Below are 20948 nucleotides of genomic sequence, written 5' to 3' on the forward strand. Positions count from 1 at the left end.
CTTCATAGCAATGCAAGGACCTAAAAAATTTCCAATGGACTCTTGAGGCAAAATTCCTTCCACATCCACAGAAAGAACTATGGAATTGGATCGTGGAACGAAGCAGACCATTTTCTTTTGTATTATCTTTTGTTTTGTTTTATAGTTTCTCCCATTCACTTTAATTCTTCTATGCAACATGACTAAGGTGAAAATGTATTTAATAGGAATGTATGTGTAGAACCTATTTAAAATTGCATGCTGTCTTGGGGAGGGAGTAGGGAGGGAAGGTGAAGGAGGGGGAGGGAGAAGGAAAAATCTAAGCTATATGGAAGTGATTGTAGAACACTGAAAACAAAATAATTTTTAAAAAAGAATTGCTTGTGTAGACCATATGTCATTCTTTAAAACCATTCTTAGCTTACAGGTGGCCAGCTGGTTTGGCCCCCTGGCTGTAGTTTGCTGACCCCTGGTCTAGACTTAAGAAAGTGACAGATAATGTTAACAACGCATATTAAGCTTAATAGTGTGCTGTGCTTACATTCTCCCCCAGGAGAGCTGGTTGTTAAGCATTTCCCAGCACATCCTTGCAGAGGAGGCACTTTACCCAGAAGAGGACTGTTGCAGAGAGAGAAGCTATAGGGAAAAATAAGCCTAGGGAAACCAACAGAGAGATTTGCCCAACATAAGTGCTCCACAGCATGAGGATGCTAGGATCCTGTAGGATAAGAGGTAATAATTGCCCTGGCCACATGTATCACCTATGACTGTGCCTCTCTACCAGAAAATATTTTGGGGAGAAGTTTATGAGAACACTGAGTTATTTTGCTACTGCTCTCAGTTTGCCATTTCAGTAAATGATTTTGCTTTGGGCTAGTTGTGTTCATTCTCTGACTGTTGGAGGTAATAAACTCATCAGCACTAGTGTTTTAGGAATGCAGAACCACAGAGGACTTTGCACCTGTATAATTGTCACCAAAGAGACCCAACCCAAAAAGGTGAGTCAGAAATTGGGTGTGGAATAGTCCAGAGTTTCTAACTGGCTTTCCACTTTAAACTCTAGGCCAAGTTGAATAGAACCCAAGCGGATAATGGGAGGAGGAAGAGAATACTTTCCAGTAGGTGCACATATGTGAAAACTAGAAACCTAAATTTGTACATGTAGGGGGTTCTCAAGAGGTCTAGGGTTGGTGGCCTAAGGTCAGGGTGCCCCCTGGTGACCTATGCTGAGATTGCACTGAGTTATTCTTTGTCTCTGGGAGGCACATAAGCAATGATTGAGGCTCAACCACTTGTCTTTCCTCCTCCATTGCTCATGTAAGAGACAGGTGCATTATAAAATAGTAAAACTGACTGTAGCAATACCATCAGTCCCTTACCTGTGGGTGGTGCCTGCCCTCTATACCAGAAAGACAGGTTCTTTCTGAATGAAAGAACTGTAGTCTCAAGTCCCAGTTCACCATTCAAGGATGATCAAGCAGCTAATTGCCCTTCAAGGTAGGATATTGTGTCTCCAGAATCACTATAATGTGAGAGATCACCAGTACAAATCAAAGAAATGTGACAGAAGGACCAGGAAGCCTATGTAATTCTGGAATCCATTGCTTATCCCTAGCGTCAGTGTGGCTCTTTTGGGTAACCAACTATACAATTCTCAGTTCAAGTCCCTATCTACCACACTTCATTATCAGACAATATAAGGTACATATAAATCTCAGAGTAAGAAAGTATTTAATTAAGATATGAAGCAACATAAAGAACAAGAAAGGAGGAAAACATCCTTTGCACTCATACATAAATAGATACAAACTCATTACCTTTAGAGGTATAATAGTTTAGCATCCCTAGAGTAATCTAATTCCTCATTTAATCCTACTGACACCCCACAGAAGAAGTCCTATGCAAGGGACATGGGCCCAGGGTTAAGAGTTTAGCATGCCATGCCATCTGTATCCAGTAATGTAAGCATAAGCAGAGTGGATTGTTGTTAACATTTTTTGGAGTTTGGTTTTCTGGAATCCACAACCATAACAATCCCAGGTGTTAGTTATGGTTCAAAACATCTCCACCATGACCCATGTAGATTGTGAGGGCCAGGTATCATCTCTTTAGATTTTAATGGTCAGGACCCTGGAGGGGTGGAGTGTAAGTATAAAGCAGGTGGATACTGGTCAGTGGATGGGGAACCTTTAAGGTTGAAATGCACAAGCTAGGATGCTGTGTGTGCCTCGATCAGCCCCCATCAAGGGGATCTCTATTTGCCTCAACTGGTTCCCATTGAGAATTGAGGGGATTTAGGTGAATGCACACATTGTGCCTGTCTCGATTGGCCCCACTGAGATATAGAGGGAGTTGCCCCCCTTCTCACCAGTTCATGGGAGAAGTTGGTTGCTCAGCACCCCTTGTGAGAAGGTTAGATAGAATAAAGTCTGCATTGTTTAATTGTTAACCCCTTTTGAGCTGTCTTTCCTTTATAAAAGCAAATCAAAGAACCTGTGCTAGCAGACCATCCTGCTCACTAATACAAATAGAGACTCCTGTTCCTCCTTCTGCTTTGGTTCAGGAGCACTTAGGTCCATCGCACACAACAGAGTACCTATAGAATACAGACAGGACCCAGAAGACTTAGAGCAGGTTCCCCACCCTGGATGAGAGAGAGAGTCTTCAATAGCCACAGTTGTTTCATGTTCCACCTCTGAAGCAATGATCTGGGAACCATCAATAATGGAGGTTGCATGAGACATTGAAGTTTCAAGCATGAAAGTTTCCAGGCAGAGACAATGTCAAAAAAAGGGCAGGAGGAAGAGGCAAATCCAGAACAAAAACAGCCTTTCACAAGAAAGATTAGGCTCTCAAATCAGAGACTCACACACAAATTCTCTTGTGCTTTTCTTGAGAACAAGATGGAGAGACATGGCCAAGCAATAGTTTGATTAGATTCAAAACTGATTGAATGGCCAAAATCAAAGAGTATTGATTAATGGTCTCCAGTGGAATGTCCCAGGGATCTATTTACCACTGAGCTGTTTAATATTTTCTTATCAGTGACTTTGAGATAGCATGCTCATCAAATCTGCAGATATCACAAAATCAAGAAGGATAGCTAGAGTGTTAGATGACAGTCAGGATCCTGAAAGATATAAAAAGGCTAGAACACAGATCTAAATCTAATAACACCAAATTTGAATGGGAATAAATGAAAAGTTGTGCTCTTAGGACCAAAAAAATCAATTTCTCTTGTATAAGATAAGAGAAAACAAGTCTAGATGGCAGTTTGTCAGAAGAAGATCTGAGGACTTTAATGGACTCCAAACCAGACTGAAGTCACCAGTATGATACTGAGACCAAGATGGCAGCCAATACAACATTAGTCTGTGTTAAGGAGAGGCACAGTGTCCGGAAACAAGTATCTAAGTTCTAGGGCAGAAAGGAAATTTAAAGGCAAAATAATCCAATTCCCAGGTGTTACAGAAAAGGAAACTGAAAGCTATAGTTGTAGAGAAGCTTGCCCAAGAAAATACCAGGAATGGGCATCGGAAGTAGGATTTCAGTCTGGGCCTTCTGACTCTAGAACCAATGCTCTTTCCCCCATAGGGGGCTACTTCCCATTGATCTCTCTATGCTTGGTCAGACCCCAAATGGAGCTATGCTTTTATGTCTTGGTATCATGTTTTCAAAAGGACATTGAGAAGCAGGAGAGTAGGGGAAACAAGGGGGAAGGGAATGAACATTTACTAAGTGCCTACTTCATTTTTTAAGTGGCCACTCCTCTGGACTCCACTATCCTCCAGGAACCCTTTTCCTTATACCTTATCAGTACCCTCTGCCCCTGGGGCTCTTCTCTCTGATTGGATTGTAGCGGGCTTCTCTTGGAACCTTCATTTAAGGAGGGAGCTCAAGCCAGACATTTCCTACCAGGCTGAAATTCTCTGAACTTCGTCATGTCTCCTCCACCAACCCACACACACCCAAACAAATACTTTCTCTCCCTGACATCTTTACTCCAACCCCCCTCTCCTTTCTCAGCTTCCCTTTTACGTGTTGAGCTCTCCATTCGAATACAATCTCCTCGAGGAAAGGGGATTATCTTTCTTTTTGCTTGGATTTACACTCTCAGCTTTTAACAAATTGTCTGGTACATTGTAGGCTCCTAAATGCCTGTTGACCTCTTTGGCTAGCCTACGATGTGCCAGACACTGTGCTAAGTGCATTACAGATATTATTTTATTTGATCCTCACATCCTCCCTAGGAGGTAGGTGCTATCATTTTCCCATTTTACAGCTGAGGAAACTAAGGCAGATAGAGCTTAAATGACTTACTCAAGATCGCACAGGGAGTAAGTTTCTGAGGTCAGATTTGAGCTCAGGTTTTCCTTACTCCAGGACCATTGCTCTATGCAACATGGCACCATCGACCTCAGGATGTCTCACGTCCCGGGAGGAGTAGATGAAGGAACTCAGGATGTTTAGCCTGAAGGGTGGAAAATTTAAAGGAGACATTTTAGTTATCTTTGGCTATTTGTTGTGCTGTTATATGAAAGAGTTCTTCTTGTCCCAGGAGACAGGACTTGGAGGAACGGTTCGAAGTAGCAAAGAGGCAGATTGATGCTTGAGGAATGGAACACATTGTAACAGAGAGCCATCCCCCAGATAGGCTGCCTGGGGAGGTAGTGAGTTCTCCTTTGCTGGAAGTATTCAAGGAAATGCTAAATGATCATGGGAGGGGGTGGGAGAGACTTGCAAATTATTTTGCAAGCAGGGACACAAAAATTTGTAAAATTATTTTCTGAAATAACCATGAAATGAAGATAGTAAGAATAATAGTCAGAAAAGAAATGCAATAAAAATGTTCTTTTATTAGATGGTATCATGCCAGTTTTAAAAAATTCTAAAAATATAAAAAATATACATAAAATAAGTACAGAGGAATTTTTCCAGGGGGGGCATAAATAGAACTGATTTGGATGAATAGTCTGTAAACTTTTTTAAAAAAATTTTCCCAGTTACATGTAAAGACAATTTTTAGCATTAATTTTTTAAATTTTTAGTTCCAAATTTTCTCCCTCCCTCCCTTAACTTCCCCCTCCATAAGACAGTAAGCAATTTGGTATAGGTTATATATGTGCAATCGTGTAAAACATATTTCCATGTTAGTCATGTCTCCAAACGTTTTTGACATCCTATCAGTAAAAAGTTTTTGAGTATATGCATCTAATACATACATATTTATTTTAAAAATACATACATATTTAAAAAATATAAAAATATGCACCCATATAAGATTGCATGCCATCTTGGAAAGGGAGGGGAGAGGGAGAGGGAGAAAATTTTCTCATTTTATTTTATTTTTCTTTTTTTTTCTTTTTTAAAAAATTAAATTATTCTATTTGTTTTCTGTGTTTGACAATCACTTCCATATATCTTAGATGTTTTCCCCTCCCTCCCCCTCATATCCCCTTCCTTCCGCACTCCCTCCCTGAGACAGCATACAATCTTATATAGGTTCCACGCAAACATTCCTATTAAATATATGTTGCATAGAAGAATTAAAATGAATGGGAGAAACCATAAAACAAAACAAAACATAATGCAAAAGAAAATGGTCTGCTTCATTCTGCGATCCAATTTCATAGTTCTTTCTCTGGATGTGGAAGGTGTTTTGCCTGTAGAGTCACTGGAAATTTTTTAAGTTCATGCATTGCAATGAAGTACTAAGTCAACCAGAAAAATTCCTCGCACACTATGGTTGTTGCTGTGTACAAAGTTCTCCTGGTTCTACTCCTTTCACTTCAGCATCAGTTCATATAAGTCCTTCCTGTTCATCATTTCTCATAGCACAATAGTACTCCATTACATTCATATACCACAACTTGTGCAACTATTCCCCAGTTGATAGGCATCCCCTTGATTTCCAGTTTTTGGCCACCACAAAGAACTGCTATAAATATTTATGTACATGTGGGACCCTTTCCCATTTCTATGATCTCTTTGGGATAGAATCCCAGAAGTGATATTGCTGGGTCAAAGGGCATGCACATTTTTATAACCCTCTGGGCATAGTTCCAAATTGTTCTCCAGAATGGTTGGATCAGCTCACAGTTCCACCAACAATGAATTAGTGTTCCAACTCTCCCACATCTTCTCCAGGATTTGTCATCTTCCTGTTTTGTCATGTTAGCCAATCTCATAAGTGTGATGTGGTACCTCAGAGTTGTTTTGATTTGCATCTCTCTAATCAATAGTGATTTGGAGTATTTTTTTCATATGCTTATAGATAGCTTTAATTTCTTCCTCTGAAAACTGCCTATTCCTATCCTTTGATCATTTGTCAGTTGGGGAATGACTTGTATTCTTGTACATTTGACTCAGTTCTCTATATATTTTAGAAATGAGGCCTTTATCACAGACATTAGTTGCGAAAATTCTTTCCCAGTTTTCTGATTCCCTCCTAATCTTGGTTGCATTGGGTTTGTTTGTGCAAAAACTTTTCAATTTAATGTAATCAAAATTATCCACTTTGTACTTCATAATGTTTTCTATCTCTTGTTGGGTCATGAAGTTCTCCATTCTCCATAAATCTGACAAATACACTATTCCTTGCTCCCCTAATTTGTTTATAGTATCAAACTTTATACTGAGATCTTGTACCCACTTGGACTTTATTCTTGTAGATGGTATCAGGCATTGGTCTATGCCCAGTTTCTGCCATACTGTTATCCAGTTTCCCCAGAAATTTTTGTCAAACAGTGAGTTCTTATCCCAGAAGCTGGGTTTATCAAACAGTGGATTGCTATATTCATTGACTACTATGTCTTGAATACCTAACCTATTCCACCGGTCTACCCTCTGTTTCTTAGCCAGTACCAAGTGGTTTTGATGATTGCTGTTTTATAATACAATTTGAGATCTGGTAGGGCTAGGCTACCTTCCCTAGCATTTCATTACATTAGTTCCCTTGATATTCTGGACATTTTTTTCTTCCAGATGAATTTTGATATTATTTTTTCTAGCTCTAGAAAATAATTACCTGGTAGTTTGATCGGCATGGCACTGAATAAGTAAAATAATTTTGTAAAATAAAGAAGTAAAATAAATTTGTCATTTTTATTATATTAGCTCGGTCTTCCCACGAGCAACTCATGTTTTTCCACTTACTTAGATCTGACTTTATTTGTGTGAAAAGTGTTCTGTGATTGTTTTCATATAGTCCCTGGATTTGTTTTGGCAGGTAGACTCCTAGATATTTTATAGTCCTGACAGTAGCTTTAAATAGGATTTCTCAGCAGAGCCAAGATGGTGGAGTGGAAAGACACACATACTCTAGCTCTTCCCCTACAGCCCATAAAAACCTGTAAAGAATGACTCTCAACAAATTATAGAGCAGCAGAAGCCACAGAATGATGGAGTGAAGGAGATTTCCAGCCCAGAGTGACCAGGAAGGCCAATGGGAAAGGTCTGTCACACTGGATGCAGAGCAGAGCACAGCCCAGCTTTGGTCATGTGGTACCAGGAGGAGCAGGACCAGAGCAGGCCTCAGGGGCAGAATTCCAAGCAACAGCAGAGATTTGCAGATCCCTCAAACCCACAGGCAACAAAGGCAGCTTCAAAGATCAGTGAGAGGGCTTTTTCAGCTGGGTGAGAAGGGAGCAGGGTCTCCCCCCTAGCTCTGGCCCCAGGTGGCAGCAGCAGAGGTGGCTGTGGTGGCAGTGACTGGGATAGGCAGCATCTTCCATTGTTGGAGCCCTCAGCCTAAAACTCCTAAGGGAATTGAGCAGCTAATATGAACCTCAGCCCTGAGTGCTGTCATGGCAGGACTGGAGGCAGCTGTGGAAAGGAATTGATTCTACTACTCTCAGATTCTGGGCAGAAAAGTTTCTGGTTACTCCCAGACCAATGTGCAGGTTTGATTATGCCACCTTGGAGGAACTGAGATCTTACAGGGCCCCAGAGTATCCCCTCCTCTTGACAAAGGACCAAAAAGCCAAGTAACTGGTTGGGAAAATGCCCAAAAAAGGGGAAAAAATGAGACTATAGAAGATTACTTTCTTGGTGAACAGGCATTTTCTCCCATCCTTTCAAATGAGGAAGAACAATGCTTACCATCAGAGGGACACCTAAAAGTCAAGGCTTCTGCATCCAAAACCTCCAAAATAAATGTGCAATGGTCTCAGGCCATGGAAGAGCTCAAAAAGGATTTTGAAAATCAAGTAAGAGAGGTGGAAGAAAAATTGGGAAGAGAAACGAGAGCAATGCAAGAAAATCATGAAAAGTGAGTCAACAGCTTGCTAAAGGAGACCCAAGAAAATGCTGAAGAAAATAACACCTTTAAAAACAGGCTAAATCAATTGGCAAAAGAGGTCCAAAAAGCCAATGAAGAAAAGAATTCTTTAAAAAGCAGAATTAACCAAATGGAAAAGGAGGTTCAAGAGCTCACTGAAGAAAACAGTTCTTTAAAAATTAGAATGGAACAGATGGAAGCTAATGACTGAAAGCAAGAAATTATGAAACAGAACTAAAAGAATGAAAAAATGGAAGATAATGTGAAATATCTCATTGAAAAAACAACTGAGCTGGAAAATAGATCCAGGAGAGACAATTTAAAAATTATGGGACTACTTGAAAGTCATGATCAAAAAAAGAGCCTAGACATCATCTTTCATGAAATTATCAAGGAAAACTGCCCTGATGTTTTAGAACCAGAGAGCAAAGTAAATATTGAAAGAATCCACCAATCACCCCCTGAAAGAGATCCAAAAAGAGAAACTCCTAGGAATATTGTAGCCAAATTCCAGAGTTCCCAGGTCAAGGAGAAAATATTGCAAGCAGCTAGAAGGAAATAATTTGAGTATTGTGGAAATACAATAGAATAACACAAGATCTAGCATCTTCTACATTAAGGGATTGAAGGGCATAGAATATGATATTTCAGAAGTCAAAGGAAGTAAGATTAAAACCAAGAATCACCTACCCAGCAAAACTGAATATAATACTTCAGGGGAAAAAATGGTCATTCAATGAAATAGAGGACTTTCAAGCATTCTTGATGAAAAGACCAGAGCTGAAAAGAAAATTTGACTTTCAAACACAAGAATCAAGAGAAACATGAAAAGGTAAATAGGAAAGAGAAATCATAAAGGACTTACTAAAGTTGAACTGTTTGCATTTCTCCATGGAAAGATAATATTTGTAACTCTTGGAACTTTTCTTGGTATTTAGGTAGTTGGTGGGATTGTACACACACACACACACACACACACACACATATTATATATATATATAGAGAGAGAGAGAGAGAGAGAGAGAGAGAGAGAGCACAGGGTGAGGTGAATAGATAGGAAGGAATCATATCTAAAAAAATAAAATTAAAGGGTGAGAGAAGAATATATAGGAAGGAGAAAGGGAGAAATGGAATGGGGCAAATTATCTCTCATAAAAGAGGCAAGAAAGCTTTTTCAGTGGAGGAGAAAAGGGGGGAGGCGAGAGGAAAAAAGTGAAACTTACTCTCATCACATTTGGCTCAAGGAAGGAATAACATGCACACTTAATTTGGTATGAAAACCTATCTTACATTACAGGAAAACAGGGGAGAAGGGGATAAGCGAGGTGGAGGGGATGATGGAAGGGAAGGCAAATACTGGAGTGGTTTGCTATTTCCTTCTCAAGCTCATTTTTCAGAACTGAGGCAAACAGGATTAAGTGACTTGCCCAGGGTTACATGGCCACATTTGAACTCAGGTCCTCCCAACTCCAAGGCTGGTATGTTTTGCCACCTAGCTACTCTATAGATACACTACTGTGTAATAATTATGTACATTGTACATAAAAATGGAAAATACAAAGGATGAGGTAAAAGAGGAAAGTATATTTGATGATAGAGGTAATAGGGAGCCACCAGAGTTTATTGAGTGTATGAGTGACTTGACTAGACCTATACTTTAGAAGAATCATTTTGACTACTATATGGAGAATGGATTAGGATGAAGAGAAATGAGACAGGGAGCTTAATTAAAAGGCTATTGCAATAATCCAAATGAGAGTATTCACACTCGGCTCTGTAAAAAAGACAGACCTACATTTATTGTACTTTGCAAATATTGGTTTTTTAGAAAAACAAATTGAAGGTTTGTGGCAACCCTGTGTTAAGCAAGTTTATTGGTGCCATTTTTCCAACAGCATTTGCTCTCTTTATGTCTCTGCTTTCCATTTTGATAATTCTCACACTATTTCAAACTTTTCCATTATTATTACATCTGTTATAGTGATCTGTGATCAGCCATCTTTGATGTCAGTATTGTAATTGTTCTGGGGGGGCCAGGAATCATGCCCCTATGAGACCGTGAACTTAACCGATCAATGGGTGTGTTCTGACTGCTTCACTGACCTGCTGTCCCTCCCTTCTCTCCCTCTTCTCAGGTCTCCCCATTCCCTAAAACAGCAACATTGAAGAATATTACATGAATAATATTATATAAAATTATTAATAATTTATAATTATATATTATTATACATAATAAATATTACACTAAAAATTACAAAGCAGGTTTTGAGAGGATTCATTCCAGTTTGGAAAGAAGTTCTACTATGGGTAAAAGGCTACCAAACAGCGCTGCCTGCTATAAAGAAATCTTTCAGGAAAGGAAGAGTCAACAGAAGCAACAAACTTCATCATTGTCTTATTTTAAGAAATTGCCCCCCCCCCACCTTTCAGTAACCACCACTCTGCTCAGCCAGAAGCCAGCAGCATCGAGGCAAGAGAAAGTTTACAACTTGCTGAAGGTTCAGATGATGGTCAGCATTTTTTAGCAATAAAGTAGTTTTCATTAAACTATGTACTTTGGTCTTTTTTTAGGCATAACACTATTGCATTCTTCATAGACTACATACAGTGTAAACATAACTCTTATATGCACTGGGGAACGAAAAGTTTCTTTGACTCACTTTTGTGATATTCACTTTATATCCATGGTCTGGAATTGAACCCACAATATCTCTGAGATATGCCTGTATAGAAAAGACAAAACATAAAAAGAAGGGCTTTGTAGGTAAAAAATAATGAGCTTTGATAGTTGATTTGGCTGTGTGGGAGTGATGAAGGATGACATGAGGCTGTGTGAACCTGGCTGACTGAAGGGTGCCCTTGACTGAAATAAGGATCAGAAAAGGAGTGGGTTTGGGGGAAAAGGTAATAGAATGACATCTACAATACAGATCACAAACCAACTGCTGCCTTAGAGCCACTCACTGAAGGGTACCTACCACAGCCCTATTTTGATCTGGGAGGTGAGGGGTAGGGGTGAGAAAGTTGATTCACAATGGGCAAAGGGGGGGTGGTAGAGTTATGTTGGAGACAAAGCTATTATTGGATATTCTGGGGAGGATAGGATACTACAATCCATCTTTCCACTTTCTAATTGGTTGATCACCCACTCCTTGGAGTCACGGTATCATGGTATCATAACTCCCTTGGAATCCTATCCTGGCTTCCATTTCAGAGTCCTTGATTTCTAAAGTCCTTTCCAGTCATGCCAGGCCATGTTCCCATAATAGATTAGATAAGTATTTTTGAACCAGGCCTTTGATTTCCTTCTAAACTCTGTGAGGAGACTCCCTTCACCAGTGCCATATAACACCCGCCGTGTAACCTGGAGAGCTGCCAAGTATTGTTATTCTCCTTTTACATATGGGAAAATTGAGGCTGAGAGAGCCAAGTCACTTGGCATGACTGTCTTCCAGCTGTCAACCACTAAAACTTCCGTTTGAACTTGGGTCTCTTCTAACTTTATTCAGGTCTAGCACTTTCCATTTTACCCTAATGTTCCATGTTTGAAAGCCTCCCCTAGCTCTGACGTTCTCTAGTTTGTATTCAAGGGGACTGCTTAATTTGGAGATTTGATGCTCTAAGATCCCATCTGACTCTGACAAATGAATCACCATCTAATGATAGATATGGGTGGGTGGCAGAGCAAGGACTCTTATATTACCAGGACTTCCTATCTTTGTCTGAGACCATTCCTTCCAAGGATGTCCCTACAGAGGTGAGAGGCCTGGGCTATCTTTAGGGACGGTGTGCTGCTTTGGATTCCCTAGGGGACCCAGAGCATTCTCAGGGGCTTAGGGTGTCTCCAGGGAGTGTGGAATGGACCTGATAGCTCTATGAGGTAAGGGACACTGAGGTTGTCTTTAGTGAGTGGGAGGGGCCTGGACCATCCTTCTGGATGTTAGGGACCCAAACCTATACCTAGAGGACATGGTCAATCTGAATCATTGCAAGGGGAAAGGGAAAAACCCAGGGCTGATCCTAGATGTGTGTGGGGGTTCTACTGTATCCCTAAATAACATGAGGGGACAGCATTATCTTTAGGGACTAGTATGTCCTCAAAGCAGCTTGAGGTCACAGAACTTTCCCGAGAGGTTTGAATTAAGCCCAGGCTCACAGCACAGGGTGGAAGGTGCCCAGATTTTCCTAAGGAAGTTTGGAGAGCAAAGGACATCCCTAGGAAGTTCCTAGAGGCCCCGAAAAATGGAAGTGACGCTGGCCATCCCTAAGGAACAGCAAAGGCCTTTGAGAAGCCCTGGGCAGTTTGAAGAACTGGGAGGATCTAATAATCATAACAATAATAGCTAGCATTTATAATTATAATAAGTTCAAGCTTTGCCAAACCCTTTACTTATGTGATCTCGTTGATCCTCACAACCACTTTCGGTTGTTGTTGTGTATAGGCAGGTCCTATTATATACATTTTACAGATAAGGAAACTGAAATGGAGAGAAGTTAAGTGACTTACCCAGCCAGTGTCACACAGTAAGCATCTGAAGTAGAATTTGAACCCAGCCCTTCTTAACTTTGAGGCCAGGAGGCCAGTGCTCTACCCACTACGAAAACTGTCTCCAGAGGGCCAGGGCTCCTTAGAATGTGCAAAGGAAAACCAAGATAACCCTTAGATGTGTGACTCTACAAAGCATACAGGGCCCTAAATATGTCTCATTGATGTGTGGACAACATAGGATTTTCCTAAAGGGCATCGGGGTACCAGGGCTATCCCTGGGGGTTTGGGGAAGTCCAGGACTTCCCCAGGGTACAACTAAGGGTTTAAGAGTATAAGGGACCCGAGCCATCTCTGAGGGAAATGATGGGTGTAGGGCTTTTCCTAGGGACTGTAAGCCAGTTTGGGTTTGTGGGGTCTACAGGATATCCTAGGGGTTGTGAGGGACCCTAGAGCATATGGGGGGCCTGACACATCCTAAGGAGTTATAAGGGGGAAAAGGGAATGGAATAAGCATATATATTATACATGCATATATATGTACATATATCTATATGTAGAATAAGTATACATATTCTATATGCACTTATTCCATACATATGTGAGTGTATACGTATGTGTATATACCTATATAACTATGTCTATAGATATATAGATATACAGTGCCTACTGTGCCAGGCATTGTGCTAAACCAGGGGTGGGGAACCTTTGGCCTTGAGGCCCTCTAGGTCCTCAAGTACAGCCCTGTGACTGAATCCAGACTTCACAGAGATCACACGTTCCTCACCCTTTGTCAGTTAAACTCTTTTTACAAATATTTTCTCGTTTCATCTTCATAACAATCTTGGGAAGTAGATGCTATTATTAATCCCATTTTACAGTTGAGGAAACTGAGACAAACAGAGGTTAAGTGACTTGCTCAGAGTCACACTGTTAGAGTCTAAGGCCAAATTTTGACTTGTCTTCCTGAGTCCAGATCCTCACTCTATCCACTTGAGAGCAGCTGCCCCTCTTAAGAGGCCTGAGAGTCCTTAGGACCCATGAAACTTCTGAGGATGTCCCTCTGCAAGAGCGATGTGTGATTGGTAAAGGCATACATAAGTCTTCCCTAGTGGATGCTGAGGCTCCCAGAGCTGGCTCCAGGAGTGTAAGGACATTCCTGTCAAGGCATCCCTAGAGAAGAGTGAGATGCGCTAGGGAGTTAGAGGAACAGAGGCAGGAAGAGGGGAGAAATTGTGATTGGAACTAAGAGACTTAATGTGATGTGGTGGAAAAAATTACTTGCACTGGAGTCTAGAGGTCCTGGGTCCATATTGAGGCTCTGTCATTAACTCCCTGTGTGACCTTGGGCAAGTCATTTCCCCTTGGTAAAATGAGTAGGGCAGCTAGGTGGAGCAGTACTAGTGCCCTGCCTGGAATCTTGAGTTCAGATCTCACTTCAGATACTTCCTAGCTGTGTGACTCTGGGTAAGTCACTTAACCCTATTTGCCTTAGTTTCCTCCTCTGTAAAATGAGCTGGATAAGGAAATAGCAAACCATTCCAGTATCTTTGCCAAGAAAAATCCCAAACGGGGTCTAGAAAAGTTGGATACGACTGAACAACAATAAAATGAATGCATTTAAGTAGATGAATGAAGGTCCCTTTCAGTTCAAAGTTTATGATTCCAGACCATTCCTTAGATGTGATGTGGAAAATCCCTCCGAGTGGGTGACTGAAGGGCCCTTCCCATGCAGCGCTTCCAGTGGATGTGGGAGACCTTGCGAAGAAAGGCCTTTTGTAACCCTTAAAGCCCTAGGTGAGCTGCTAGAATGATTCCAGCTGTGTTGGTCCCGCCCTTCCTTCTCAGGAGGCTAGGCTGAGCTCCCAGGCACCTCCAAGGAAGGGTTGGGTAGGTCTGAAATTCTGGCTCCGCCCTTTCCCCAGGTGGGACTTTCCCCATGTTAGCTCTACTTCCCCTCCCTCCGGACAACCCTACCTCCACCACCTCTCCGGCCCGCATCCCACTCCAATCCACGCCGCAGGTGTGCAGGAGGCGAGGTGGGACTGGGCAGCCGCCGGCTCGCCGGAGCCCCAGGTTAAGTGGTTCACCTCAGTGGAACTTGAGGCAGACACGCAGGCAGCCCGAAACTGGGAGCCCTTCCCCAGCTGGGGCCTCTCCCTGAAACCTTCTAGACATGACCGGACGGTCTCTTCTCTTCGCCCTGCTGCTTCTGTCCTGGAAGTTGGATGTAATTGGAGGTAGGAGTTGCGAATCTGGGGCGCCTTCTCCTAGCTGGACCTTTGGACAGTTTGGGAGGGTTAGGAGTTCGGTGAGAGTAGGGATCTGGCTTCCCTGCCACAGATGCCCCCCACTCCTCCCTTCGTGCCACACACCCCACAAATTGTAGATGATGTAGAAGGGAATCATCCCGATTTCATCTGGTCCTTCCGTTCCCCAGACAAACTCTTAAAATGTTTGTAGCTTCCCTGGCTACTCCTGACCGCTCTCCAGGAAGTGTTGAGCCTGGTGTCAAACAACTGGCTGTTTCGATTTCAGTCTTTTTCTTTCTCTCATCCTAAATGGCACCGAGCAGGTGGCCATCCTCCAAGACTAGGTCAACCTAAATTCAGACTGATAGAGCTAGGACCCTAACCTACCCCTACCACCCCATCTACCCCTTTCCTATGGGTCAGATTTTCTTTCTTGCTTTTACGTCTGTTTAATATGATGTCTTAACAGTTCACATTCTCCAGGAAGGGTTAGGTGAGCATTAATCTGTTTTTTCCTTCCAGTTCAGCCAATATTTTTCTGAGTTTTTTTTTTATTTTTGTTGATGTCTTAAAAAAAAAACACAACCCGTCACCTTCTGTTCTGAATATTAGAGGCAACTAGGTATCACAATGAATAGAACCTTGGACTTGGAGTTGTGTTTGACTGAACCTGAGTTCAAAATCCAACCTGAGACACATACAACCTGTGTGACACTGAGTAATTCACTTAACCTGTGCTTGCTTCAGTTTCCTTATCTGTAAAATGGAGGTTATAATGGCACCTATCTTCCAGGGTTATTGTGGGGATCAAGTGAAATAATATTTGTAATAGTATTTTGCAAATCATAAACCTTAAGTGCTAACTATTATTATTAGCTTTGTTACAAGAAATGACTGATTGGATAGTAGGTGATAGCATCATCCTCATCCTCTCTACCACCACCATCAGCTCCCACTGCCCAACCAGCCACCTCTTTTAACAAATAATTAAAAAGAAGAATAAAGCAGGTCAGGAAAACTAACCAACATCTTGACCAAATTTGACTGTCCATAGAATATTCCACATCCGTAGCCTTTCAAATGTGGGAGATCTCTTTTCTCTGGGGCAAAGATGGTTGATATACTTACCCATTGGTTAGTTTCTAATCAAACATAACTCAGGCGACTTCTTTGTGCATGGTCCTAGGCTGAGTGCTGGTTTCAAAGGTGGCCATAAATAATCTGATGTATGCAGGACGGGCAAAAGAGGGAGTTGGAAACTGCTCTAGGAATGGGGTGTAATGGAAGAACTCCTTTAGCTGGAGGTTGCAGTGGGGTGTCCAGGAAGTCAGGGATGACTTTGTAGTGTAGTGGTCACCTGAGGTGATGGGGGTAGACTTCAATGGGTGAAGTGGAGACTTGTGTTCTGGGGGGAAACCCGAATTACTGCAGTGTAGATTTCATGAAGGGAAGTAGTATGAGATTAAAGCAGGCCATAGAGAGCCTTGAATGCCAGGCTAAGAAACTTCTACTTTGATCTGTAGGCAATAGGGAACCCCAGAAAGTTTCAAGGCAGAGCAAACACATTGCCTTCTTCCTTCACGTTTCTTGACAGTGCCTCCTGTGTCTCCTCCTTATGTCCATTGGTGGTTTCTCCACCAGGGGGCAGCATGGTCAGGTGGAAAGAGATTTGGCCATGAAGTCAGAGGACCTAGGTACATAAATCTCATCTGTGATGCTTACTGCCCGTGTGACTTAATCTCTGTCAGCCTCAGTTTCCTCATCTGTATAATGGGGACAATAATAGCACCTACCTCCCAGGATTATGAGGATCAAGTGATAATATTTGCAAAATGTGTTTAGTGCAGTGCTTCACACATAGTAGGTGCCCTATTTAGGCTAGCTATTATTTAAGGTTATTATTATTAAATGTCAGCATTTAGATATTCATGGATTACAGATAAATTTCTAATCACTTGGAAAAGTTAGGGAAAACTGGGGTGATAGCATGTGGTCCAGTGGAGAGAGCCCTGAATTTGGAGGGTCAAGAGACCTGAGTTCTAGTCCCAGCTCAGCTATTTGCTTAAATAGCTCCTTGTGTGACCTTGTACAAATCACTTACCCTCTTTGGTTTCAGTTCCCCCTTTCTAAAATAAATCTGTGCTTCAGGACTCTCAGTTGTTCCTGACAGAGCCATATGAATTAAGAGGTCTGTTTTCCCCCTGCCTTGCAACTCGAGGTAGAGTAATTTGTGGGCAAAGGGAGAAAGAGAGAAGATTGATTGGGAGGAGAAGTAGAGTCCTGTGCTAATGTAAGAGAACTATGCAGTCTTTGCCAGCTAGGTGTTGCAGTGAATACAGTACTGGACTTGGATTCTGGAAGACCTGTGTTTAAACCCTGTCTGAAGACACTTTCTATATGTGTGACTCTGGGCAAGTCAGTTTATCTCTGCCTGCCTCACTTTTTTCTTAAAAGAAAAAATACTAGCATCTACCTCCCCTGGTTGTTGTGGGAATCAGATGAGATAGAATTTTTGATAAGTGCCTTGGAAGACTTTGTCAACTTTCATAAGTGCCATATAGAGACTAGCTCATTTATTAGCCCTTAGAAGAAACATCTGGCCAGGTTGGGCAACTAAAAATCTGTGAGCAAAGTATTGTCTAGGGAGCCATGCCAGGACTAGAGAGAGGAGATAAGGAAATATTGATTCACCCACACCCTGGGGCAGGTCCACCTGTGGAGTTCCCTAACAGGGTAGGGCGGGATAGAAGGAGAGAAGACCAGCCAACCACAGAATAGTAAAGTTGGAAAGGTTGCTGTCCCTTCACTCCTAACTGCTCAGGGCTTCCCTTTATGGTAGAGTACAGAAAGCCCTGCCCTGTGACTCAAATGAATTTAAGGCTTTTTCCAACATTGATGCTGTTCTAAGGGCCCTCCCAGCTCTGACAGTCTGTGGTTTTATGATTCCTGGGACCACAGAATTTGTTAGGCCACCCTGACAGGCCAGAGGTCAAGGACCTTGAGGACGGGGGTTTGAAGGAAGCCTTCTATTGTCCTTCAATTATGCTACCAATTTTTCTCTCTATAGGGTGAATCTTGACCAAGGATCCAAACGGCTAAGCCATCTCCTAGGACAGGAATTAGACAGGAAGAAGGAACCTGGTTTCCTTTCAGGGGGTGGAGAGAGTAAAGGGATATTTCTAACCCAGATCTCTATTCTTTCTTTAGAGAGCACTACCAGTCTTACCACCGGGAATACCTACTTTACCAACTTCACCATCACCTCCACCAGTGAATCCCCCTCCCCTGCCACCTCCCCCAGTGCTTCGTCCACCCCTGCCACCAACCACAGTGGCTTCCCCTACCCTGCCACCTCCACCAGTGCCTCCTCCACCCCTGCCGCCTCCCACAGTGGCTTCCCCTCCCCTGCCACCTCCACCAGTGCCTCCTCCACCGCTGCCGCCTCCCACAGTGGCTTCCCCTCCCCTGCCACCTCCACCAGTGCCTCCTCCACCCCTGCCACCTCCCCCAGTGCTTCCTCCACCCCTGCCACCTCCCACAGTGGCTTCCCCTCCCCTGCCACCTCCACCAGTGCCTCCTCCACCCCTGCCACCTCCCACAGTGGCTCTACCTCCCCCTCCAGCTTCTCCCCAACTACCCCTGAGGGCTTCTCTCCAAACTCCAATACCTTCTCCGGAGCTATTACAACAACCCCAGAGGAGAGGTCCACCAAGCTGGGGATCAGTGCCAGTTCAGGTGAGGACCTAATGCTGCTGGTTAACCCCAGGGTCAGGCTAACATCTGGAAAGCTGGTCATCACACATAAGGGCACCAGACGGCGCTGCTGCCTCATGGGAACTCACCCAGGTGTCAGAGTAGCAGGAAGGTTGATCAAAGGAAAGAGAGATGAAGGGGGAGGGGGGGAAGTTAGACTCCAGAATGCCTTGCTCTGCTTGGGCAGCCTTCCTTCTATTCCCCATCCGTTTACCTTACTCACAGGGCCCTGCAGGGGCAGCAGCAGTGGGAAGAGGGGGGATGTTGATGGGGGAGGGGAAGAGCCTGATTGGGAATTTCCCTCCCCATCCCCACAGAGGGGACCCAGCGTGATCCTGCTGTGGTGATTGTGGTCTGCCTGGTGGTGTCCATTCTGGTCCTGGGCTCTGCGGTGGTAGCTGTGAAATGTTGCCGGAAGAATACTACAGGCTTTGAGAAGATGGATGAGACGCCCATGGTCTGTGCCTCTGAGAGAAGATTGTCCTTATTCCTCTCTGATGAGCCCTCCCTTCCTCTTTTTCTCTTCCCCTGTTTCTCCCTCCCCCTTTCTCTCCCTCCCCCTTTCTCTCCCTCCCCCTTCTGCCTTCCTATCACTTTCTCTGCCCCCCTTTCTCTCCCCTTTCCCCTCCCATTCTCTCTCTTTCCTCTTCTCTTCCTCTTTTGTTCTTGCCTTCACATTTTGCCCTACACCACTGTTACCAGCTCACCCTGGAAGAATTACCAGAACAGTAGGCTGAGACTGGCCGGCCCAAGGCATTGATAGCTCCAAGGAACCCCAAAACCTGGTCCTCCCCACCTTCTCCTCACCCCAAGGAGGCAGCTCCCACTTGAATGCCTTGTGTGCTTTTTTTTTTTTTCAGGAAACTGTTCGAGAGGAGACACCCTTTGCAAGACTTCCCCCTCAGTGACCACAGATGGCAGTAGGGGCTGGCTTCTGAGGGGCTGTTGGGACAGCTCCTGCTCACCCATGTCCTCTCCCTCCTCCCATAAGGATACAGGTGTCTGTCACTGAATAAAATGAAGACTGAAATGAGACCGAGGCTCACACTGGATCCTTTAACTGGTATCACCCTACTCTACTACTGAAGTTGGGACCCCACCTTTGCTTTTGTGCTTTTGAACCTCAAAGCACTTTTTAGGTGTTGCTATCATTATAGTTATGATGATTTTCCCTGAGCACCCCAATACCAAGTAAGGGGACCAAACTGTACTGAATTGGACCACTCTCTCCTCTGGTGGGCAGAGCTCAGGGGTCAAGAAGCTGCGGTAGTGTGGAGCTGTGTCCTTTGTACCCCCTCTTATTCCCAGGAAAATCATCACCTTACTGTTGGCCCTAGAGAGTAAGGGGATATTCAGTGTATTGAAGAAGGAAAAAAATAGAGCACCAGATTTGCAATCAGGAAAACCTGGATTTGAATTTTTGCTCTGCCCCTGACTATGTGACCTTGGGGAAGACCCTTCCATTCTTTGTACTAATAATAATAAAGCAGTAACGTGGATAATGATAATTATGACTGGTATTTATTTAACACATTTAGTTTGCAAAGCACATTACGCTTGTTATCGCACTGGATCCTCACAAGTCTCTCTGAGGTAGATACCATCATTCCCGTTTTACAGGTTTACTCATCTGTAAAATGACTTCCTGGGAAATTCAGCTTCTAATTTAAGCCCCCGCCTTTTGGGCTCCATTTTCAAAACCGACTGGCTCTCTTCTCTTTCATTTAACTGGTTGGGAAAGAGTAGGAAACGACTTACCCAAAGTCATACAACTAGCCATGGGGCAGAGCCAGGAGTCAGATCCCTAAACTTTGGAGGCTGGAATCAGACCTTTATACTGGTGCTCAGGGTCTAAGAAGGGAGAAGAGAATGGCTGTTCTTGCTTCTGAATCTAACTTTCTGCTTCTGGCTGAGGACTCTTGTTCCTGGGGCACTCACAGCCCCCATGAGTCCACCAAAGATGGAGGGCATGAATTGATTTTAGACCTCAGTGGAAATAGGGTCTGAGAACTTTGGGGAGGGAGGTGATGTCTCCATCAGTTCCTTCCCCCCCTGGGATCTCTTCCATTGCTTGGGCCTTTGACTGATACCCACAGTGTGCAGAAGCTGAGGTTAAGGCCAGCTGGGGTTACCCTCGGTCATCAGGTGGGTGGGGGGAGGGGGCAGCCAGCTTGGAAGGAGCCTGAAGGGATTGACCTAG

General features: G+C 43.3%; 1 protein-coding gene across 1 annotated transcript; it reads left to right on the forward strand.

The window, feature by feature from the left end:
- The first annotated feature begins 14446 nt into the window (after window positions 1–14446).
- CIST1 (colon, intestine and stomach enriched 1) lies at window positions 14447–20256 on the forward strand. Its single transcript, XM_072601657.1, has 4 exons — window positions 14447–14983; window positions 18203–18730; window positions 19066–19205; window positions 19609–20256. Exons 1-4 carry the CDS (start codon window positions 14920–14922, stop codon window positions 19654–19656), a joined length of 780 nt encoding a protein of 259 aa, XP_072457758.1. The 5' UTR covers window positions 14447–14919; the 3' UTR covers window positions 19657–20256.
- Window positions 20257–20948: the final 692 nt, after the last annotated feature.

The sequence above is a fragment of the Notamacropus eugenii genome, chromosome 4, assembly GCF_028372415.1.
Source record: "Notamacropus eugenii isolate mMacEug1 chromosome 4, mMacEug1.pri_v2, whole genome shotgun sequence".
Lineage (NCBI taxonomy): Eukaryota > Metazoa > Chordata > Mammalia > Diprotodontia > Macropodidae > Notamacropus > Notamacropus eugenii.

Bases quoted from the DNA above. Each gene is read 5' to 3' on its own strand.
- CIST1 (XM_072601657.1), top strand. From the start codon at position 14,920: ATGACCGGACGGTCTCTTCTCTTCGCCCTGCTGCTTCTGTCCTGGAAG. The intron at 18,731-19,065 runs GTGAGGACCTAA...CCATCCCCACAG, and splicing joins GGGGATCAGTGCCAGTTCAG to AGGGGACCCAGCGTGATCCT. The intron at 19,206-19,608 runs GTCTGTGCCTCT...TTTTTTTTTCAG, and splicing joins AGATGGATGAGACGCCCATG to GAAACTGTTCGAGAGGAGAC.